Source organism: Mobula hypostoma, chromosome 8 (genome assembly GCF_963921235.1).
Source record: "Mobula hypostoma chromosome 8, sMobHyp1.1, whole genome shotgun sequence".
Classification (NCBI taxonomy): domain Eukaryota; kingdom Metazoa; phylum Chordata; class Chondrichthyes; order Myliobatiformes; family Myliobatidae; genus Mobula; species Mobula hypostoma.
This window is the reverse complement of record NC_086104.1, coordinates 59,083,372-59,108,991: the sequence shown is the minus strand read 5'-3', so window position 1 is coordinate 59,108,991 and position 25,620 is coordinate 59,083,372. Positions and strand designations below refer to the sequence as shown.

The following is a 25,620-nucleotide window of genomic DNA, read 5'->3' as shown; positions in this document are numbered from 1 at the left end:
CACTCAGATTGTGATTGCTTCAAAATGATAAACACATTCAAATACACCGCAGATTCAAATAGTAGGTTACAAGGACCTGTAGGACTTAAAAACATCTATTTCTACTCGATTGGGTCAAAGTGATTCAGAGCGGAATATATTTTGATTAATGCTGACTGATAAAGAAAGCATGACATAATAAAAGGGAAGATTAACAAGCAAAAACAAAGAATTTTAAAACAGTTCTAGATTGTATAGCTCCATGAGTTCAGAACATATCACCTAACAATTGGTTGTTGTCTTATTTCAGACTAGCATGTCACAGATGCCTTTAACCATGCACTCAGAAGCTGACACAGAATTTCGCATTCTAGATTTTCCTCTCGTTAGCCTATGCAGTAAACCTAACAAAAATCAGTTTATTACAGCATCTCCTATCGTGCGTCCCGATCTTAAAATGTACTGCATAAATAACTGTATAATTTCCAAAACAAATAGGCAATAGTTGCAGTTTAAAAATTGTGTTTATTGAAATTATTTTTAATGAAATTTATATAAGCAGCTAGGAGATCAATGTTTATTTTAAATTCTCTACACTGGCATCCTGCTAATCGTGCTGATTTATTTAAATATTCTTAGTCCTCCAGTTCATACCTCACACTTACTCACACCAATCCCACTCCCTGTTCCCATACATTAAGACAGATATCTGTCTGGGCTGTGTTTTGTTGTGCCAGGAATTGGTGCAGACCCCTACCCTTCCCAATGCAGCATCCAGTTGTGCTGAAAACTACTAGTAGATCTTGCCTCTCACAGGTCACTTGGGCATAATCACCCACAGATTAGTGTGATGTATTTGCCAATATTGTATGGGCAGTTTTGAGTGGTGCAGGCACACCGTGTTGAAATATGGAACTCAGGATTGTATTCCTGGCTGACATGGTGCCCAGATCCTATGGTCTCTCTCATCATCTGCGAGGTTGAATGGAAGTTTCTGTTTCCAATGCAGAGAGGGGTGTGCCTCCAGATTCCATCATAGGACATGAAAGGGACCATAGAATCCAGATGAGTGCTAAGTATATTGCTATTTGAAGCAGTTTGTTCATCTCTTCAAAATTGTATGCACAAAAATAGGGTAAAACAATAAGGGCAGAATCTCTAAGCAATGAAATAGAACAATATGTATAGAACTCATGTAAACACTACAGTATTTCAGATTACTCAACAGCTTGCGGTTAATATTCTTCAATTACAGCAATTATCAAACCGATCTTGCACATTTTTCTGTCTGCAAAAAAATGTCTTTATTGTCTTGAACTATCAATAAATTGTAAACATCTTTGTTTTACTTTTTGTGTATTTTTGCAAATTAATTAATCAAGCATTAGCTAAACTATTTCATAAAACTACCAAAATATACAAATCTCCAGTACCCTCCATCACTACTTCCCCCAACATGCTAGTCAGCTGACAAAATTGGATGAAAATCAAGAAAATACTTCAAATTTAGCTACTGAATGCCTAAAAAAAATACAGACCAGAAGTCAATCTGCACTTTATGTGTTTTCTCTGTTTTGTTTTGCAGCAGGCACTTGAAAGAAGAGATTGGTACTTTTGACTTTGGAGTTTTGTTTGTTACGCCCCCAAGATAATATTCAACAAGAGGGAATGGGGGCAGTTATATAACTCAATTAGATCATGCTTTAGATTGCACCATCAGAAGAAATTACTTTTTGGTATCCGTACTATTGAATCCGATTATCAATTTAAGCATGTCAATTGGATTATCTTTTTAATCATCTCCTTGCAAGAGAGTACAAGTCACATTAAACTCGTAATTTAATCATTTAAACCATAGTATCATTCCATTGAATTTATATTATAATTCCTCTGATACTTGTGTAACTTTGCTGTGGTGCTGTTTCCAAAACTGAACATAATTTTCCATGCATGATCTAAAGAAGGCTCACTACAATTGGAGTCTAAGTTTGTATTCCAACTTTGTAGAATATTACTGATTACTTTTAATATCTGTTCATATTGCATTTTCATCGACAATAAATGCACTTTGCTCATCTGTATTTCCTATTTACTCAATGTGAAGGAAACGCTCCAATTTATCTTTCTTGGGTCCAAAGGGAAAGGTTTTCCATTTCATTACATCACACTTTAATTGCTATTGTTTTTATATTTTTTTACAAAACCTGTTTATGTTTCTTTATTACTTCTTGCTCCACTCTACACAACTTGTTGCATCTCCACACTTGGCACCATCTGCAAATTTGGATTGGATTTCCTTTTTTCTCCCCCTTCATCCAGGTCACTAATGTGGTTGTGAAATGCTGAATCCCCAACTCTGATTATTGGGCAACACCACCTGCCAACATATATTTGTCCAGAAACTAGATTGCAGGTTGCCATATTGCCGATTACTTTAAAGATAAAAAGGACATTGAAAATCAATGCACATTGCAAAATTTACAACTTTTATTATTGGTTTTCCCTGGGTCTGTCTGGTTAATACACTGGGTGTGCCAAATAGGTGCAGTGGTGTCATGCAATATGCATCACACAGCACAAGAATTGTTCATGGGATTTGTGGCTGTGTGATGCACATTGTAGAAACAGGCTGAGGCTAGCACTAGAACCAAAATCAAGGAGGTCTTCTTTATACAGCTCTCCTTAATGGCCCTGATTTTTATTTTATCCCAGAAACATTTAATCAACCTCAAATACGACTGATTTAAAATCTTGCTTGCATCATTCAATGCACTGGAGTACTGGAGGAATTTTTCATTACAAATGTAATAGGTTCAACCAATGCACATACTCTGGCATGAATCCGATGGGATTAAGTGGTCACTTTATATGCTGTGAATTCTATGTTTAAAAAAAGAACAGATTACAAATTGAGCTGGAAGTGGGCCAGGTTTACTGCTGGTTGATTAATGCAGCTGGGTTTTGCAGTGACTGTGAAAATAAGAAAAGTTTGAAGATACTTTTGATTTTTGTGCAGCAATTGTGTAAGTTTGATAATTATAATTTCATAGTTTTTAAACAGCAAACTTAATAATGGAATTCTAGATATTGGAATTTAGCTTCTACTAACTCTATGAATAGTGCTTTAATAATAATGTCTGAATGCTGACCAAGTTAGAGTTATTTCTATGATATTGAAAGCTTACGGATCCAAAATAAAATCCAGTGGGCATCATCAACCACATTTATTCAAATATTTATTATTTTCTCTCTGCATTCTGAATTCATTAATAGCATTTAAAATCATTCATAGATGCTATATACTACTATTATCTATAAGTTATAATTTATCCTGTTATTCTCTGTTTAGAATTTTCACTTTCTTTCCGGCCATAACAACATTCTTCTTTCCATACTTAAAGTACTGCCCATGAGCTGCCTGTTACATCCGGACAATCTGCACAACGGTGTAACATTACATTCCACATTGCAAAATGGTGCTGACACCTTTCAGTTCATCCTTAACTCTTATTTCTTCTCATCTGAATTTAACAATGTTTCCTACAAAATGCCTTCATTGTGTATTCATATTATGGTTCATTTAATAAGAAATCTTGAAGCTATCTGAGTTTTATTAGTATGCTGGCTTTTGGGATTGAGATTTGAGGCATCTGATGCTCAGGAATGACCGAGCTGCTATAGAATATTGGCTGAATTTTCTTCTACAGACAACTGAGGTCAACACTTTATTGTTAGTACATATCTCACTAATAACTTGGTTTTAGGAACAATTAACACAACAAACTGAACATGACATATTAAACTGAATGATCTATTTTAAGATATGGTTAGGCTTTCATACTTGTTCCAGCACAAAGTAAACTGAGAACCACACCAAAGAGAGCAAAAATGCTTGCTGTACCTGCAATGAGACAAGAAACAAGTCCTTTTGCTACATAAATGGGCTTTACTTTCACAAAAAGAAGTACAACATTTGCTCTTGAATTCTCAATCTTACTTGGTTTGCTTTCAGTGACTAAGGATCCACTATATGCGAGTTGGGCGGGAGGCACAGCAGGAGCTGAATGCTGTGGCACAATTTACTCACATTACACATTTCTCTCACAATAGCTTTCTCTGTTTCACTCAGGTCCTTCTCTTTCTCTTCCTTTTCCACACTTTCATGCACTTCCACAACCTAAGGTTAAGACATAAAAACAAAACATGGGCAGGCAGACATGGTTAAAAGAATAGCTGACACAGTATTAAGTTTCAGCATCACATATTTGTAGCTCCCTATGATGGACTATTACATATTAGTAAAACTAAATTTAGCTAAGGCAGAAATAGGTAAATTTAAACACAGGATATTGTGGGAATGAAAATAAAAAATTAATGACCTTAAGTCACCTGTACATGCCCAAGAACAAAATGCAAATTGTTCTTGTTCCTTTAAGGGGAGGTTTGCAAATGCGATCCCACTATTTAAAAAAAGGAGTGAGCAAGAAAATACTGAGGCCAAACATTAGGAGTAGAGAAAGTGCTGGAATCTTTTATGAACATTGTAGTAATAGAACACACTGAAAATAATAAGATTCAACAGAAAAATGTAGATTTATGATTGTTTATTTAATCTACTATAATTTATTTTATTTAATCTACTCGAATTCTTTGAAGATATGACCAGTAAAATTGACAAGGGAGAATCACAGGACTTTTAGAAGACTTTCAATAAGTTCCTTGACAGGAGGTTAGGGGCTCAGTCATTAGCATGGACGGAGAACAGCAAAGAATGGGAAAGAAAAATAAGTGGATTTCTCTCATGATGGTAATGTTGTGATTGGTGAGCAACCATAGGGAAAAATGCTTGGGCCCAAATATTCACAATCAATATCAACTATTTGTCCAGGAAGTCCAGATACTATACTTACAAGTTTTACTGGTGATAGAAAACTGAGTGAAGTTGTGAGTAGTGGGGAAAAGAGTATAATGAGATGTCAACAGTGTATGGCAAGCTGATTAAGTAGGAGCAAAGACAGATGATGGAATCTAATTTTGCAAAATGTGAAGGTGATGTTCGAAGGGACTGAAAACCCTCTTTGTCCACACATCACTTAAAGGTAACACAGGAGTACCAAAAATTGAGACAGTTGATATTGAGTGACAGCATCACATATTTAAAGCTCTGTAAGATGGACATTACATTTTGGTGAAACTAAATATTACATTTTATATCAAGAAAATTTGAGCACAGAAGTAAAGGTAGACTCATACATACAGCAGAAACTAGGTAGTGGAGAAGGGAATACAAACCCTCAAATCTACTCTGCAATTGAATAAGATTATGCAAATCCCTATATCAATACCCTATTTCCACTCTCTGTTCATCTCTCTTGATGCCTCTTGCATCTAAAATCTATCCACCTCGTTGATAAATATATTCAATGTAACGTTCAGTTATACTGGCTCGTGTATGTCTAGGGGAAATCCAACCCAGCACCCGCCTCAACACTCCCCACAGGGTCGGTTGCCGTCCGAATCAATCACAAACATCAATCATCAGCCAGCACACCCAGTAAATTTTAACAAATACACTTTATAGATATTACTAATTCTATGACATTAATATACATTCGATACAGAGAGGAAAGTAATGAAAAAAAAGGCGCCAACACTTATCAAAGTCCAAGTTCTTTGCGCACTACGTTGGAGCTCAATTCGACTTCAGACGACCACCCGAATTCCGTCGACTCACGACTCGGGACCATCCTGAGTGATCGACCGGAGCCTCTCCACACGTCCGCGGTCTTCCTCGTCTCTCCTCCGACTCCCCGCCAAAACTCAGTCCACAGTCATATCATACAGCATGGTATCCGAAAACAAAACGATACATAACCACCCATTGGCTAATAGAACTCTGTTATCTCATTTTAAAGTAAAACAAACTGTTAGCGCAAACTCTCTTCAGCGTTAAAGCACAACAAAGCCGCATTCCCCAGATTAACATAACAAAGTCGCCATTTTAAATGTAACAAAAGAAAGACCCCGTACATCAATAATTTGCATTCAGTAGTCACAATTCCAATAGTTCTCTACCCTCTGAGTGAAGATATTTTTCCTCATGTCAGTCCCAAATTTCTCACCCTACGTTCTGAGAATTGTTCTGAATACTATTTAGTCCCCATCACCAAACCAGGGAGAATATACTCGCCACATCGACTCTGTCTAGCTTGGCAGGATTTTGCATGGTTCAGTGAGATCCTTCTCATTCTTCTAAAACTCAATGAATACAGTTCTAGTTAAACCAATTTTCTTCATATAACAGTCCAGGCATTCCAGAAATGGCAACTCTTCACTGCATTCCCTATGTGGCAGATAGATCCTTTTTTAAGTAGAAAGACCAAAACTGCACATGATATTTCTCTGACTCATCATCTTCTGCTTTCCAGTCCTCATGAAGGGTTTTGGCCTGAAATATCGACTGTACTCTATTCCATAGATGCTGCCTGGCCTGCTGAGTTCCTCCAGCATTGTGTGTGTGTTGCTTGATAGTTCTGGTGTAGTCTCACCAAGATCCTGTATAAATGTAGCAGGGCATCTTTGTTCCTGTACTCAAAACCCTTTGCATACCAGTTACCTTCTTAACTGTATGCTGTACATTGATTTCTGAGGCAATTGTATAAGGATACACAGTGCTCCTTGTACATCAACATTTCCCAAGCTATCACCATTTAAGTAATATACTGTCCTTCAGTTACTTGCACTGGTAAATAATATTTCAATTACACATGTTACAGTGCATCAGCCAAGTATCTGCTCACATAAGTTCCCTAAATCATCATGAAGCCTCTTATAATCTCTGTCACAACTCACAATCCCACTCAGCTTCCTTTAGTCAGCACCCTCAGAAATGTGACGTCCAATTTCCTTTTGTAAAACACTGTTGTACATTGTGAATGTTGAAGCCCAAGTGCCACTTCCTGATGTACACCTACTCACTGCCTGCCACTCGGAGAAAGTTTCATGTACTCATACTTTCTGTTTTCTCTTTGACAACCAATTTTCAGTCCATGCCAGTGCATAAATGCCAATCCCATGGGCCTTACTTTTGAATCTCGTTGGTTTTTCTAAGTGCCCTGTTGTCACTTCCTATATCACAGGCTCTATCATTTTCCCTTCTCTGGATGTTTGGTTCACCAGCCTCATTTCCTTGTTTGAAGTTACGTTTCTACCTTTCAAACTGCAGGAAATATTGCATAATCAGTAGGACATTGAATGACAGTAACCAACATATCAACTATTTCCACGGTTGTCTCTCGTGAGAGTGCAGAGTTTGTATGTTCCTGTCAGGATTAAAGGCAAAGTGAATAGGAATAAGGAAACTTGGTTCTCAAGGAATACTGCAACTCTGATAAAGAAGAGGGAGTTGTATGACATGTACAGGAAACAGGGAGTAAATAAGGTGCTTGAGGAGTATAAGAAGTGCAAGAAAATACTTAAGAAAGAAATCAGGAGGGCTAAAAGAAGACATGAGGTTGCCTTGGCAGTCAAAGTGAAGGATACTCCAAAGAGCTTTTACAGGTATATTAAGAGCAAAAGGATTGTAAGGGATAAAATTGGTCCTCTTGAAGATCAGAGTGGTCGGCTATGTGCGGAACCAAAGGAAATGGGGGAGATCTTTAATAGGTTTCTTGCATCTGTATTTACTAAGGAAACTGGTATGAAGTCTATGGAATTAAGGGAAACAAGTAGTGAGATCATGGAAACTGTACAGATTGAAAAGGAGGAGGTGCTTGCTGTCTTGAGGAAAATTAAAGTGGATAAATCCCCGGGACCTGACAGGGTGTTCCCTCGGACCTTGAAGGAGACTAGTATTGAAATTGCAGGGGCCCTGGCAGAAATATTTAAAATGTCGCTGTCTACAGGTGAGGTGCTGGAGGATTGGAGAGTGGCTCATGTTGTTCCGTTGTTTAAAAACGGATTGAAAAGTAATCCGGGAAATTATAGGCCAGTAAGTTTAACGTCGGTAGTAGATAAGTTATTGGAGGGAGTACTAAGAGAGAGAATCTACAAGCATTTGGATAGACAGGGACTTATTAGGGAGAATCAACATGGCTTTGTGCGTGGTAGGTCATGTTTGACCAATCTGTTGGAGTTTTTCGAGGAGGTTACCAGGAAAGTGGATGAAGGGAAGGCAGTGGATATTGTCTACATGGACTTCAGTAAGGCCTTTGACAAGGTCCCCCATGGGCGGTTAGTTAGGAAAATTCAGTCGCTAGGTATACATGGAGAGGTGGTAAATTGGATTAGACATTGGCTCAATGGAAGAAGCCAAAGAGTGGTGGTAGAGAATTGCTTCTCAGAGTGGAGGCCTGTGACTAGTGGTGTGCCACAGGGATCAGTGCTGGGTCCATTGTTATTTGTCGTCTATATCAATGATCTGGATGATAATGTGGTAAATTAGATCAGCAAATTTGCTGATGATACAAAGATTGGAAGTGTAGTAGACAGTGAGGAAGGTTTTCAGAGCCTGCAGAGGGACTTGGACCAGCTGGAAAAATGGGCTGAAAAATGGCAGATGGAGTTTAATACAGACAAGTGTGAGGTATTGCACGTTGGAAGGACAAACCAAGGTAGAACATACAGGGTTAATGGTAAGGCACTGAGGAGTGCAGTAGAACAGAGGGATCTGGGAATACAGATACAAAATTCCCTAAAAGTGGCATCACAGGTAGATAGGGTCGTAAAGAGAGCTTTTGGTACATTGGCTTTTATTAATCAAAGTACTGAGTATAAGAGCTGGAATGTTATGATGAGGTTGTATAAGGCATTGGTGAGGCCGAATCTGGAGTATTGTGTTCAGTTTTGGTCACCAAATTACAGGAAGGATATAAATAAGGTTGAAAGAGTGCAGAGAAGGTTTACAAGGATGTTGCCGGGACTTGAGAAACTCAGTTACAGAGAAAGGTTGAACAGGTTAGGACTTTATTCCCTGGAGCGTAGAAGAATGAGGGGAGATTTGATAGAGGTATATAAAATTATGATGGGTATAGATAGAGTGAATGCAAGCAGGCTTTTTCCACTGAGGCAAGGGGAGAAAAAAATCAGAGGACATGGGTTAAGGGTGAAGGGGGAAAAGTTTAAAGGGAACATTAGTGGGGGGGGCTTCCTCACATAGAGAGTGGTGGGAGTATGGAATGAGCTGCCAGACGAGGTGGTAAATGCGGGTTCTTTTTTAACATTTAAGAATAAATTGGACAGATACATGGATGGGAGGTGTATGGAGGGATATGGTCTGTGTGCATGTCAGTGGGACTAGGCAGAAAATGGTTCGGCACAGCCAAGAAGGGCCAAAAGGCCTGTTTCTGTGCTGTAGTTTTTCTATGGTTTCTATGGTTTCTTAGTACTTTGGAAGTAGATTACCAGTTTATTTCAAGTATTTAGGTTTTGGTGAGAGTGCAGCTGGGTGTGTGCAGAATGAATATGTTTACTTCTAAAAGTGTTAACTTGCCGCAGAGGGGGTAATTCATTCTATGCAATTTATGTTGCTGAATGACGAGAGAATGAGTAGACAAGACCTGTATTCTCTTGAGTTTAGATGAATGACAGGAGACCTCACTGAAACTGACAAATGTAAAAGAGCTCCATAGGCTGGATGTAAGAGGGATATTTCCCCTGACTGAAGTGTCTAGAATCAGAAGTTACCATCTCAAAAGAATGGGTAGACCATTTAAGTGTGAGACAAAGAGAAATTTCTTTGCCTATAGGTGGTGAATCTTTGGAAATTTCTTCTCCATGGAGCTGTGAAGACTCAGTCAATGAGATAGCTTAAATCAAGTTTATTTTTCTATATTAAGGGATTCAAGAGACATGAGGATAAAGTAGGAAAATATTGTTGAGAAAGAATATTAGCTATGATCCTAATGAATGGCAGAGCAGGTTTGGGGAGCCACGTAACATATTTGTACTCTTATTTCTTATGTTCTTATCCAAGCTCTTATATCATTGATGATTTATCAATAGTTGGGGAGTGATTAAATTGTGAGACAAGTAATCCAGAGACCTGGACCAACAATCCATTTCACTTAAGTTGAAGTCCCACCTAGGCACCAAATTTGAACAAGATAAAGCCAATACCAGCTGAATAGACCTTCCAAAATCCTGCTCAGAAACATCTGGAGACAGGTGTCAAAATTTGGAGAACTGTCTCACAGACTAATGATATTGACATTGTTATATTCACAGAATCATACTTTACAGGCAATGTCCAGAGTCCTTTTGTACAACCCCTGGATACACGTTGTCCCTTCCGCAGCAGAGATACACATATGGGACAGAGTAGCCCTTGTAGTCCTCTACATTGAATCAAAACCCTAAGAAATCCTGACATCAGGTTAGACATGTGCAAATAACCTCTCCTACTTAGCTTCCACCAACTTCCCTGAGCTCCTCCATGCAGGTCAAGCACTAGAGAAAGAATGCACTTTGGTTTTAATACACAATTTCAAGGCTGGTTTGATGACTTCACCATAGATTGAGCTGGGCAATTCCTGAAGGATCTGACTGCCAGTGTGGGTCTTTGGTAGGGAGTGAATGAATCTAAACAAGGGATTAAACGGATCAATCCCTTTTTCTGTTTCCTCCACATATGTTCTCAGCATGAAACTTTACGTTCCAGGATTTTTGGGATGTCTCTCTTTTTCAGGAAATAACCAACGCTATTAATTTTCCACCACTTACCCTTCTGGGACCCTATCCTTTCATACCTGTGCACCACCCTTCCCTTATTTGGTTCCATTGCTTCCTTTCTTATGTCCTATAATCTGCAGCCCTTTACTGTCTTTACTTATCACGTCCCAGCCTCTGTCACTATCTCTACCCTTTCCTCCTTCACCTGGCTCCATCTGCCAATCAACTGTTCCTCAGCTGAATCCACCTATCATTTGCCAGCTCTTTCTCCACCCCTTCCCCTCACCTCTTTATGCTTGTTAATTTCACTTTACTCTTTCGGTCTAGAGGAAGTGTCTCGATCCAAGATGTTTACTATCCATTTCTCTCCACTGAGCTCCTCTAGCAGCTCTATTTTTTGGCTCCAGATTTCAGCATCTGTGTTCTGCAAGGACAAACCTACTCATCTTCACCTCTATCTGCCCTTGCTAGGTATGACCATTGCATAGTCTCATGGAGACAAAGTCCCGTCTTCATACTGAGGACTTGTTCAATCATCTCATCTGGTACCACAACTAAGATACATGAGATGGACTCTAAACAGTAGTTGCACTTAAATATGGGCACCTAAGGTCCATCAGAAGTAGAAATGAATAACAGCACAATTTGTAAACAATAGTCCACCATTCCCCTTACTCTACTTTTAGAACTGGGCAGGGGATCAATCCTGAGAAATTGACTGGCTGAGGCCATTGGCACCAACAACATCCTAGATTGGTGCTGAAAACCTGTGCTTAAAACAAGCAGACTCAGTACATGTACATCACCGACATTTACCCAAACATTGGAAAATTGCCCAGATATATCCTTTTTGCAAGAAGTAGGTCAAATCCAATAAAGCCAATTACAGCCTTATCAGTTTACTCTCAATCATCAGCAATGTCACTGAAGCCCTCACCAAAAGCCTTATGAAACAATGCTTAATCCACCAAGGATGGGCAGTTTAATTTAGGGACATTCAATTCTATACCACGTCATAATCTCGGTCCAAATACAGACAAAAATCGTTGAAGTGCAAGGGAGTGTCCTAAACATCAAAATGGCATTTGAAAATTGTAAAGTTTGCACAAAAATTCACCTAGGTTACTTATAACATAGTTAAGGAAAGAGCCTGCAGTGCTACATGTGCATGCTTGGTTCTCTTACAAATAAAATTCTTACACAGCATAATTCAAAATACTTTTGATTAAGATTTTATTTGTGGAGAGTGCATTGTGTTTTAAATGTTGCTTTGCAACTGCCTCGATAGTTGATTTTTTGAGTAAGTGCAAGTATTACCTTGATAGCATGGACCACAGCCTCAGGTTTCTGAGTTGGTGAATTAGATCCACATTTCCCAGCCTGATGGTTTGGAAGTAACAAAGTCCCATCAGCCTCTGACATTCGCACAAATGCAGCCTGTAAAGAACAAGGTAGATCTGAACTTTAGTCTGAATATTTTGCTTTGGAATATTCCAGGTGGTTTACAATGAAGAAGTAATGTTATACATACAGTAGTAACAAATTCTGTCACTGGAAGGTATGCACACACATGGGTACATTTTTTTTTGTAAGCTGCAAACTCTTTGCTTGCTGAATATCATATATACCATATGATATGTTGCTTTTATTATAAAAAAAAGTACTCTAACCCAGGGGTTCCCAAACTGGGGTCCATGGATTCCTCAGTTAATGGTAGGGGTTCATGGTATGAAAAACATTGGGAACCCCTGCTCTGACAGAAAAAGGAACACAATTCAACAGCTCCAAGCTAAATTCCCATGTATGCAGAGAAATCAGGCACAATGCAATCCCCTCCCCCATCTTTTTATTCCAGCATCTTCACCTTTCCTTTCTAGTCCTTTCTTTCTTTTTAAATCTTTTTATTGAGTAAGTATACAAAAAAGGTAAGCCATATAAACATTAATACAATGTTAAAGTATAATAAAATTCCAAAAGATATCAATACCAAAAAGAAAATACTACAAACAATGTAATTTAAGCATAAGAAACCAAGATAACATAATAGTATACTAAATTTTATATATATCAATGGAAAAAAAAAGAAAAAAAACCCCCCCAAAAAAACCCACCGTGCAGCTAACTAAAAGCAAGGCAAAGCAATGGGCTAACTTGAAACCAAACAGAGTTAAACTTAAAATCACGTCCTCAATCCCGACCTCCATTAAAAACAGTGAAAAAAAAAACAAGAAGGGTAAATATTACATTAAATGAAAATATCGAATAAAAGGTCCCCAAATCTGTTCAAATTTAAATGAAGAATCATAAAGGTTACTTCTAATTTTCTCCAAATTCAAACATAAAATCGTCTGAGAAAACCAAAAAAAGGTAGTTGGAGCATTAAGCTCTTTCCAATGTTGTAAAATACATCTTTTCGCCATTAAAGTAAGAAATGCAATCATTCTACGGGCTGAAGGGGAAAGATTACTAGAAATTTTAGGTAGTCCAAAGATAGCAGTAATAGGGTGAGGAGAGATATCTATATTTAATACCTTAGAAATAATATTGAAAATATCTCTCCAAAAAGTTTCCAAAGTAGGGCAAGACCAAAACATATGAGTTAAAGAGGCTATCAGCCCCGAACATCTATCACAGAAAGGATTAATATGCGAGTAAAAACGCGCTAACTTATCTTTGGACATATGTGCTCTATGAACCACTTTAAATTGAATTAGGGAATGTTTAGCACAAATAGAGGAAGTATTAACTAGTTGTAAAATCTGCCCCCAATCATCCACAGAAATGGTAAGCCCCAATTCCTGTTCCCAATCTACCCTAATCTTATCAAATGGAGCTTTCCTAAGTTTCATAATAATATTATAAATCATAGCCGATGCACCTTTCTGACATGGAATAAGGTTAATTATCGAATCTAAAATATATGTAGGAGGAAGCATTGGAAAGGAAGAAAGTATAGTACTTAGGAAATTTCTAACTTGTAAATATCTAAAAAAATGTATTCTTGATAAGTTATATTTATTAGATAATTGTTCAAAAGACATAAGGGAACCATCTAAAAATAAATCCAAAAACCGTAAAATACCCTTAGTCTTCCAAGTTTGAAAAGCGCGATCCATAAAAGAGGGAGGAAAAAATATGTTACCTAAAATAGGAATCGCTAACCCGAATTGATTAAGATCAAAAAATTTTCTGAATTGAAACCAAATGCGCAAAGCATATTTAACTATCGGGTTAGAGACCTGCTTAAGACGTTTCGAATCAAAAGGGAGAGAGGAGCCTAAAATAGAACCAAGTGTATAACCCTGAGCAGATTGTAATTCCAATGCTACTCATTTAGGAATAGATAGTATGTCCTGGTCAAGTAACCAAAATTTCATATGTCGAATATTAATAGCCCAATAATAGAATCTAAAGTTAGGTAATGCTAAACCTCCATCTCTCTTAGCTTTCTGTAAATGTATTTTACCCAGTCTCGGATTCTTATTCTGCCAAATAAATGAAGAAATTTTAGAGTCAACTTTATCAAAAAAAGATTTAGGAACGAAAATTGGTAATGCCTGAAACACATATAAAAATTTTGGCAAAAAAAAACATCTTAACTGCATTAATACGACCAATCAAAGTTAAATATAAGGGAAACCATTTAGATGAAAGTTGAGTAATATGGTCTATTAATGGTAAAAAGTTAGTCTTAAATAAATCTTTGTATTTACAAGTAATTTTAATCCCAAGATATGAAAAGTAATTATTAATCAATTTAAATGGAAATTTATAATATAAGGGAAGATGTTTATTAATCGGAAAAAGTTCACTCTTACTAAGATTTAATTTATAACCTGAGAAAAGACCAAATTGTGCTAATAACTCTAAAACAGCAGGAATGGATCTCTGAGGATTAGAAATATATAAAAGTAAATCATCAGCATAGAGTGATAATTTATGGGACTTTAATCCCCGAGTTATCCCAGTAATATTTGAAGATTCTCAAATAGCAATTGCAAGAGGTTCTAATGCAATATCAAATAATAGGGGACTAAGAGGACAGCCTTGTCGAGTACCACGAAAAAGAGGAAAAAAAGGTGAGTTTAAAGAGTTAGTACGAACCGAGGCTACAGGGGAGTGATATAACAGTTTAATCCAGGATATAAATTTCAAGCTAAAATTAAACATTTCAAGCACCTTAAATAAATAAGGCCATTCTACTCTATCAAAAGCTTTCTCGGCATCTAAAGAAATAACACACTCAGGAACATTTTGTGAGGGAGTATAAACGATATTTAACAAAGTACGAATATTATAAAAAGAGTAACGACCTTTAATAAAACCCGTTTGGTCTTCCGAAATAATAGAAGGAAGTACTTTTTCTAGTCTATTTGCTAATAACTTAGAAAAAACTTTAGAATCAACATTTAATAAAGATATTGGTCTATAAGATGCACATTGAGCAGGGTCTTTATCCTTCTTTAGTATTAGAGAAATTGATGCTCTATTAAAAGATTCAGGAAGTTTACCAAGTTTCAAAGAAGCCTCAAAAACCCTACAGAGCCAAGGAATCAATAAAGAAGCAAAACATTTATAAAATTCAACGGTAAACCCATCAGGGCCAGGAGCTTTCCCCAGATTCATAGAAAAAATAACATTCTTAATCTCATCCATTGTAATGGAAGTATCTAATAAAGAAGACATACCCTGTGAAATCTGAGGGAAGTCTAACTTATCTAAAAAATCATTCATATATTTAGAATCTCGAGGAGACTCTGATTGATATAAAGAAGAATAAAAATCACAAAAGGTTTGATTAATCCCCACATGATCCAGTATCAATCGATCATTTTGGTTATAAATCTGATTGATTTGAGATTTAACATAATTAGATTTCAATTGATTAGCCAGCAGCTTGCCAATTTTGTCACTGTGAACATAAAAGTCACTTCTTGTTTTCTTTAATTGGTTTACAATCGAGGACGAGAGTAGTAAACTGTGTTCCATTTGAAGTTCAGTTCTTTGTTTGTATAACTCCTCAGAAGGAGCCATAACATATTTCTTATCAATTTCTTTAATCTTGTCCACAATTGCCATCTCCTCCTGCTTCTGTTTCTTCCTCAAAGCAACAGAATACGAAATAATCTGACCCCGAATATAGGCTTTAAAAGTGTCCCAAAGAGTGTTAACCAAAATATCTTCTGTATGGTTAATTGTAAAAAAAAGCTCAATCTGTTCATTCATAAAATTAACAAAGTCCGAGTCCTGAAGCAACAGCGAATTAAAACGCCATTGTCTATTATTTGGTATATTGGCCATAATTTTAATAGAAAGCTTAAGTGGAGCATGATCCGAAATGGTTATAGAATCATAATCACATTTAATCACTGAAGGAATAAGACGAGAATCAATGAAAAAATAATCAATTCTTGAATAGGAATGATGAACATGTGAAAAGAAGGAAAAATCTTTTTCCTGAGGATGCAGAAAACGCCAAATGTCCGTCGACCCAGAATCAGAAAGGAAAAAATTAATCAGATTTGCAGATTTATTAGGTAAAGTCCGTAAAGGAGCCGAACGGTCCAAAGCTGGAGACAAACAGGTATTAAGATCTCCGCCCCAAATCAATGAAAACTCGTTCAAATTCGGAAACTGATCAAACAATGATTTATAAAATTCCGGACAATCCATATTAGGAGCATAAACATTAACCAAAACTACTTTTTTATTAAATAGTAAACCACTAACCAATAAAAATCTACCATTCGGATCAGAGATAATATCCTGTTGTATAAAAGTAACTGAGGAATCTATAAAAATAGAGACGCCTCGAATCTTAGCATTGGAGTTCAAATGAAATTGTTGTCCCTTCCAGAATTTGAAAAAACGTAGTCTGTCCCCCCTCCATACATGGGTCTCTTGTAAAAATAAAATTTGTGCTTTAAGTCTCCGGAACACTTTAAAAACTTTTTTCCTTTTAATAGGATGATTAAGACCATTAGTATTCCAGGAGACAAAATTAATAATAGACTCCATAAATCCTAAAGTCAACCCACAACAAGGAGGATTGACGATAGGCGCGACCCACAAACCCGGAGAGGAAACAGAACATACAAAAGATACCGGGAAAAAGGACGCAACCAGTACTTCAATAATGTATATAGCCCAAAGAGAAACAAACTAAAACGTGAAGCCCCTCCCACCACCCCGCCCCAAAACCCCAAGGCAAAATCTAAAGCAGACCCGCCAGAAAGAAGCAAGCGCTAAAACTACCCCCATGACTTCCGGTATACGCTCCCTAAAAAAAAAGGTATAAATATGAAAAGGATCAGCTAATTGTAAAACAGTAAAAAAGTAAGTAAAAAAAAAGTTAGCTCAATTAAAATACACACAGAACAGAACAAAAGCCGGAAAATATATATTAAAAAAAACCACAATAAACCTCAAACCCATGAATAGACACAGCAACAAGAAAAAATAGGATTATTGACATAAAGTGGTTATAAAAAGCAAAACAGAATAAATTTTTTAAAAAAACTACAAAATTTAAGGCCACACAGGAAATACGTAAGATGACAAAAGGGAAGTAACCACCCAGAATCCCCTGGGAAAAGAAAGAAATGACGCAGTTAAAAAGAAAGTTTAGCAACCATATTAAGAAATCAAAAATAAACTTTTCTGCCCAGATAGGGCACGAAAAAGTTAAAACCAACCAATTCACAGCCTCCGATCAACGGAGATAATTAAAAAAAAGGCAATTAAGATGTTGAAGATGAAAGTTGATCCAGATAACTCTGGGCATCCGATGGAGAATCAAAAAAACGAAGGGCTCCATCTGACATGCGAATCCTTAGACGTGCAGGGTACAGCAGCGCTGGTCTTAAATCCATCTTATAGAATTCCGACATCACGGATCTGTAACGAACCCGTTGGTCCCAGATTGGTTTACTGAAATCTTCCACGAATCGGAACTTAAGATCCGAAAAATCAATGAAACCTTTAGATCGAGCGAATCGAAACAGTCTCTCCTTGTCTTGAAAATAATGAAAACGTAAAATAACATGCCGAGGTCTATCTGACCTAGACGAGTATGATCGGATTCTGTGAACACGATCCAGAAGCGGTGGTTGGTCAGGAAATACAGTAGGGAATGCATCTTTTAAAAGTTGAGAAAAATATTTCATGAGGTTGTTGGATTCCACGGCTTCCCTCACCCCGATCATTCGTAAATTCTGCCGTCGCATTCTAGATTCCAAGTCAGAGTTTTTAAAAGTCAAAAAGTCAAGTTTCTTCTTCATTACATTAATTGTTTCTTCGATTTTCCCCATCTTAAGCTCACTTTGTTGCGCGAATTTTTGAAGATCAGATATAGCCGACTGACGTTCCGCAATACATGTTTGCATCTTATCAATTAAACCGGCAATTTTCTGGAAATTAGTTGAGATTTCCGTATGAATCAGGTCTTTAACAGAGTCTGCAATTTCCGTACAAATCATCTCCCTAACAGAGGTTGAAATTTCCCTCTGAATTAACTCCGATATCGCTTTCAAAGTCACCGGTGATTCAGTCGGAGGGAAATCCGTAGCTTTCGGTTTAACCGGAGGTTTACCATCCTTGCCGTTTTTCCCGTTCTTAGACATAGCAGATCTAAGTATCATCCAATTGTCGGAGAATTCAGTTTAATTCAAAGTATTGTAAGAATTGATGCCTTAATGGTTAATTAAAGTATAGCTGACCATAGAGAAAAAAAACTCAGAGGTAATGGAGCGAGTCAAGAACGCGACTTCACTCCATGAGCGCTACCGGAAGTCTCTCCTCCTTTCTAGTCCTGAAGAAGGGTCTCAGCTTGAAGTGTCGACTGTTAATTCATTTCCATAGATGCTGCTTGACCTGCTGAGTTCCTTCAGCATTGTGTGTGTGTTGCTCTGGATTTCCAGTGCTATACTATAATAAGGAATGCTTATCATTCCCTTCCCGCGACTGCATTTTGACAAGTCAGATCGCTTGGCTGTTCTCCTGCTACCTGCATACAGACAGAGCCTGAAGAGCAGGGCTCCAGAGATCAAGATAACCAAGGGGTGGTCGCTGAAGGCTGAGGAACAGTTACAGGATTGCCTTGAGTCAGTGACTGGGCTGTGTTCAAGAACTCATCTGAAAACCTGAATGACTTTACCAGCGGCGTTACAAACTTCACTAAACAGCTGTGGATACGTGTGTCCCCATGAAATCATTCAGAATTTTCCCCAATCAGAAGCCCTGGATGAACAGTGAAATCTGGATTCTGCTGAAAGCCAGATCAGAGGCATTCAAATCTGGAGATCAAGAATATTACAAGAGGTGTAGGAATGATCTCCGGAAAGCCTTCTCTCAGGTAAAGTGGAGATTCTGGACTCAGCGGGTTTGAACGCCACAACCTTCTACAAAGTAAAATCTTGTGACATAGGGGACAGCAGAGCTTCCCTTCCAGATGAACTCAATGACCTCTATGCTCACTTTGACCACCAGAACAGTGAGGAACTATCATGCACCCCCGTGTATCCTGAAGATCCTTTGGTCTCAGTATTTGAAGATGACATGTGGGCTGGCTTCAAGACAATGAATCCAAGGGAAGTGTCCAGTACAGATGGAGTACCTGGCTGAGTACTGAAGTCCTGTGCCGACTAACTGGCTGGTGTATTCAGGGATACCTTCAACCTCTCACTCAGGCAGTGTGTAGTACCCACCTGCTTCAAGCAGTCTGCAATAGTAATGGTGCCAAAGAAGAATGTGGTAACCTGTCTAGACTATTGCCCAGTGGCAATTACATCCATGAAGGCTGGTGTTGAAGCATATCGGCTCCTGTCTGAATAGTGACTTGGATGTGCTCCAATTTTTTTTTTAGATTATGAAGACACGCAGTCCTCTTTTATTGTCATTTAGTAATGCATGCATTAAGAAATGATACAATATTTCCTCCGGTGTGATATCACAAAGCACAGGACAGACCAAGACTGAGAAAACTAACAAAACATATATTATTATATATATTATAACATATAAAACTAATTATAACATATAGTTACAACAGTACAACAGTACAACAATACCATAACTTGATGAAGAACAGTCCAATTTGCTTACCAACCAACAATTCTACAGCAGGTGCTATCTCTTTGGCCCTTCACACAACCCTGGAACATCTGGACAGCAAAGATGCATATATCAGAATGCTCCTTATCGATTACAGCTCGGCATTGAACACTACCATCCCCTCAGAATTAATCAGTAAACTCCCTGACCTGGGTCTCAATACCCCCTTGTGCAATTGGATCTTGGATGTCCTCACTTGTAGACTCCAGTCAATAGGATTGGCAAAAACATCACCTCCACAATCTCCATCAGCACAGGAGAACCACAGGGATGTGTACTTAGCCCCCTGCTCTACACGCTTTACAACTATGACTGTGTGGCTAAGTACAGCTCCTACACCTTATACAAGTTTGCTGACGACACCACTGCTGTGCGCCATATCAAAAGGGGTGATGAATCAGTATACAGAAGGGAGATTGAAATCTTGGCTCAGTGGTGTGATAACAACAACCTTTCACTGAATGTCAATAAGACCAAGGAACTGATTCTAGACTTCAGGAGAGGAAAACCAAAGGACCATCAGCCAGTAATCAGAAGTGGAAAGAGTCAGTTAACTTTAAATTCCTGCATGTCACTACCTCAAAGGATCTGTCCTGGACCTATTATATAAATATTACTGTGAAGAAATGTTCAGCATGTCATCGAAGACCTTGGCAAACTTCTATAGATGTGTGGTGGAAAGTGTGCTGACTGGCTGCATTATGGACTGGAATAGGAACACCAATGCATTTGAGCAGAAAATCCTACAAAAACTAGTTCAGCCCAGAACATCACGGGTAAAACCTTTACAACCATTGAGCACATCTACATGAAATGTTGCTGTAGAAAAGCAGTATCCATCGTCAAAGATCCTCACCACCCAGGCCATCCTCTTTTCTTGTTGCTGCCTCAGGACTCACACCACCAGGTTCAAGAACAATTACTACCCCTCAGCCATCAGGCTCTTGAACAAAAGAGGATAACTACACTCATTTAAGGACTCTGTTACATTGTTATTTCATGCATAATATTTATTGCCATCTACAAACCCCATTTCCAGAAAAGTTGGGATATCTTCCAAAATGCAATAAAAACAAAAATCTGTGATATGATAATTCACGTGAACCTTTATTTAACTGACAAAAGTACAAAGAAAAGATTTTCAATAGTTTTACTGACCAACTTAATTGTATTTTGTGAACATACACAAATTTAGAATTTGATGGCTGCAACACACTCAACAAAAGTTGGGACAGAGACATGTTTACCATTGTGTTACATCACCTTTCCTTTTAATAACACTTTTTAATCGTTTTGGAACTGAGGATACTAATTGTAGTAGATTTGCAATTGGAAATTTTGTCCATTCTTGCTTGATGTAAGACTTCAGCTGCTCAACAGTCCGTGGTCTCCATTGTCTGATTCTCCACTTCATGATGCACCATACATTTTCAATAGGAGATAGATCTGGACTGGCAGCAGGCCAGTCAAGCACACGCACTCTGTGTCTACAAAGCCACACTGTTGTAGCCCATGCAGAATGTGGTCTGGCATTGTCCTGCTGAAATAAGCATGGATGTCCCGGGAAGAGACGTCGCCTTGATGGCAACATATGTCTCTCTAAAATCCTAATAATTGAATCTTAATCATTGAAATAATCCTAAATCATTGAATCCTAATCAGAGTCAATGGTACCTTCACATATATTCAACTCACCCATGCCGTGGGCACTGATGCACCCCCATACCATCACAGATGCTGGCTTTTGCACCTTTCGCTGATAACAATCTGGATGGTCATTTTCATCTTTGGCACGGAGAACTCAACGCCCGTTTTTTCTGAAAACTAGCTGAAATGTGGACTCATCTGATCACAGCACATGGTTCCACAGTCTTTCTGTCCATCTAAGATGAGCTCGGGCCCAGAGAACTCGCCGGCGTTTCTGCATGGAGTTGATCTATGGCTTCCTCCTTGTGTAATACAGTTTCAAGTTGCATTTCTGGATGCAGCGACGGACTGTGTTGAGTGACAATGGTTTTCCGAAGTACTCCCGAGCTCAGGTGGCTATAATTGTCACAGTAGCATGATGGTTTCTTAGGCAGTGCCGCCTGAGAGTTCGAAGATCTTGCGCATTCAACAGTGGTTTCTGACCTTGCCCTTTACGCACTGAGATGTCTCTGAGTTCTCTGAATCTTTTCACAATATTATGTACTGTAGATGTTGAAAGACCTAAATTCTTTGCAATCTTGCGTTCAGAAATGTTCCTTTTGAACTAACAATTCTCTCACGAATTTCGGCACAAAGGGGTGAGCCACGACCCATCCTTGCTTGCAAAGACTGAGCCTTTGATGGACGCTACTTTTATACCCAGTCATGATACCTCACCTGCTACCAATTAGCCTGCTTAATGTGGAGTCTTCCAAACCGGTGTTACTCGAATATTCTGTGCACTTTTCAATCTTATTTTAACTCTGCCCCAACTTTTGTTGAGTGTGTTGCAGCCATCAAATTCTAAATTTGTGTATATTTACAAAATACAATTAAGTTGGTCAGTAAAACTATTGAAAATCTTTTCTTTGTACTTTTGTCAGTTAAATAAAGGTTCACGTGAATTAACATATCACAGATTTTTTTATTGCATTTTGGAAAATATCCCAACTTTTCTGGAAATGGGGTTTGTATATATGTCTGCATTTGCACATCGTTTACAGTCAACAGCTCCTGATGTCTACAGTTAACAGGTATGCTCCATAAATTTGCTAAGTCTGCCCACAGAAAAAAAGAATCTCAGGCTTTTATGTGGTGATATGTATGTACTTCGATAATAAATTTTACTTTGAATTTTGAACTTTTGTTCTGCAGAATCTTTTGTGTTTACAAATCAAGCAGAAGAGCTTTATATACACTTAGTTAGAAATTGGAGTTCAACCAGACATGGGCACAAACCACACATTGTTTATAGAACTAACATCATCTTGGATCGCCAGAACAATATTATGAGTCTGGGTGAAAAATAGAACTGCCATACTTTGCACACCAGTACATGTGTTCGAACAAAACGTGATTGCCATCAAGGCCAATGTGCAAAACTCACAACTGCTGTGTCACCGGCATGGTGGTAGCTAGGTAGGTCAACATCGTGGCCGTGACTACTTATAACCATACAACCATATAACAATTACAGCACAGAAACAGGTCATTTCGGCCCTTCTAGTCTGTGCCGAACAAGACCGCGGTGAAGCTGAGGTAAAACTTTGGGATAAGAGAAGCAGCAATCTGCAGTAGTGTGTGGCCATTCTCCTAATGCAATCCAATGCATTAATTACACATAATAGTGTGAGTTCCACATGTCACAGTGTGATATGGGCTTATCACTCAGAGACATTGCAGTATCTTACACTGGAGTGTATAAAACAAAAGTGCTAAAATTCAGCAAGCACTCACTGCTGCATTTTGGTATGAATTGAACATTTGTAGCAGGTGTGACTGAGACACTGATGTCTACTCTAAAATTTGCATCTCTTTGCTAATCTGATGCAGGATTTGTTCTTTTTTTATACCTATTAAGCTAAGGTGATAGGTTACTCCATAATGCACTAATCTTATTTGGTAATCACAGAAACTGCCTCTGAGCACATAATGATGGCTTTATCTGCGCAATTGTTGCCAGGTAAATGTCAGCCAAGCTAAGAGGAATTGTACATGGGTAGTCCCAAGTCAATTTACTGAAGGATGTTAGGCAAAGGATGTTGGGGCGTGGCCAAGTGGTTGGACTAGTGATCTGAAGGTCGCGAGTTCGAGCCTCAGCCAAGGCAGCGTGTTGTGTTCTTGAGCAAGGCACTTCACCATACATTGCTCCTGCATGTTTATAGCCTAGCAGCGGTGGTTGATGCAGTATGGACAAGACAAGACAAACCTGAAATGATCACCGGTACGATGTTACCTGCAGAAAACCATTTTTATGTATAATCCACATAAACAATACATATATATTTGGATCCGATTTTTAAGCATCTGTTACTCCTCTTTCCAGAATTCAGTCTTACACCAAGGCCTGGAAATCTGTACCCTCTTAATAGGAGTTCAAACTCAGTTACCCATCACTTAATGAACCAGATTGTTGGATGATGTGCAAGATGATGGTTTGACTGCTGGCACTCCAGCACAATTTCTCCTTACAATCTCTGTATAAGCACCAGGGCCAGATTAATAAGAAATATGTGCTCTTACAAATGCCTGAAACAACATTCTGTTACTGCATAATACACATTAAAAGACAGAGGAAAAATCTGAATCTAGTTTTCTCTCACAGCAGCTAAGTTAAAACTTTGCAATGAAAGAAAACAGCAAGGGAGGATATTGGCAAAGCGAGTAATATTTTTTAATGCACTGAAGTGGAAACTGAAATACTATGGCTGAAATTGCAAGATCTATATGGTTGTATGTGATTGATTCTCATACATGAGTCAGAGGGGAGAAGTTAGACTGTAAATGAGCAGAATTTCCTTATCATGGTTGAACTGAAAGTGAGATAGTGACTACTTCCCATGCCAGTATCTAGGCAATCCTGAATCTTAGATTTTTCCTTGAGTGTGTGGGATGGGTGTGAGGGTGCTGTATTGTAGGACTGGAGAAACATCTGATCATACTGTGAAAAGTCCACATAGTGGAAAAGATGGAGATTTTCCATTCAATCATTGCTGTTGATAGTATAGTGGAAAACAATGTAGCAATGCAAAAACAGTAAAGAGAAACTGAAGAAACCTTTGAAATTGGAAATATCCAAGAAATGTTCAATTTTAAAGAGGTTGTTGCTTATGAACAGGACACTTACACAGGTAAACATGGTAGATTAAAACACTTTTTTTAATTCCAGGGAACTTTTTAATCAGTGAGATTGATAGAATCTCTTCCAAATATGCTTCATTAGGAATCTGAGGAGATTTGGTATGTCACCATAGAGTCTCCCAAATTTCCACTGATGTATGGTGGAGAGCATTCTGACTGGTTGCATCAGCGTATAGTTCAGAGGCGCCAATGCAAAGAATCATCAGAGGCTATAAAGGGCTGCAGACTCAGTGCCAGCTCCATCACAGGAACAACCCTCACCACCACTGGGGACATCTTCAAGAAGTGGTGCCTCAGGATGGTGGGACCATCATTAAGTACTGTACCCTCAAAACTCAGGACATGCCCTCTTACCATTACTACCGTCAGGATGGAGGTACAGGAGCCAGAAGACCCACACTCCATATGTTAGAAGCAGATGCTTCCCTCTGGCATCAGATTTCTGAGTGATTCATGACCCCACAAGCACTACCTCATTATTCCTCTTTTGCACTATTTACCATCACATTGTAACTTTTAATATTTTTTTATATCTTGCTCTGTATTTCTGCCACAAAACAACAAATTTCCCTCATATGTCAGTGACAATAAACCTGACTCTGGTTCTGATTCCGTTATAGACAGGCTGAAATGGCATATTATTTCTAAACCGCTTTTGCTCCAACTATAAAGTATTAGTATATTTCCCATGATCAGAGGAACAAAAAGTACTGGTTCCTGACAGGACCAAATAACTAATCAGGATCCAGATTGTGAGACTAATATAAATATTATTATCCAAGATTAATACCTGGAGTTCCAGAGCTAAGTGGGTGACTGAACACAACCTCAAATCTGGATCAGAAAACTTGCAAAAATAGCACAGAAACCTTTTGACCAGGGAAATATGTAGAATGAGTTGAGCCTCAAGCTGCATTTCCAGGTCACGAAAAGACTAACAATTTCTACCTCTATGGACTTGTCTGATTCGAGCCATGCTTAATCTATTTGCTGCTAAATCTATTTCTAGATCTGACAGTACTGTTTTTCTGACCA

General features: G+C 38.2%; 1 protein-coding gene across 1 annotated transcript in view; it reads right to left on the bottom strand.

The window, feature by feature from the left end:
• Positions 1–3,080: 3,080 nt before the first annotated feature.
• LOC134350562 (coiled-coil domain-containing protein 85A-like) overlaps positions 3,081–25,620 on the bottom strand; it is a 533,159-nt gene continuing 510,619 nt past the window's right edge. The window contains exons 4-5 of the mRNA XM_063055927.1: positions 11,965–12,084; positions 3,081–4,156 (exon numbers count right to left, since the gene is read on the bottom strand). Of these exons, the coding sequence (XP_062911997.1) occupies positions 3,995–4,156; positions 11,965–12,084 (282 nt within the window). The 3' untranslated portion in view covers positions 3,081–3,994. The remainder of the gene's footprint in view (positions 4,157–11,964; positions 12,085–25,620) is intronic.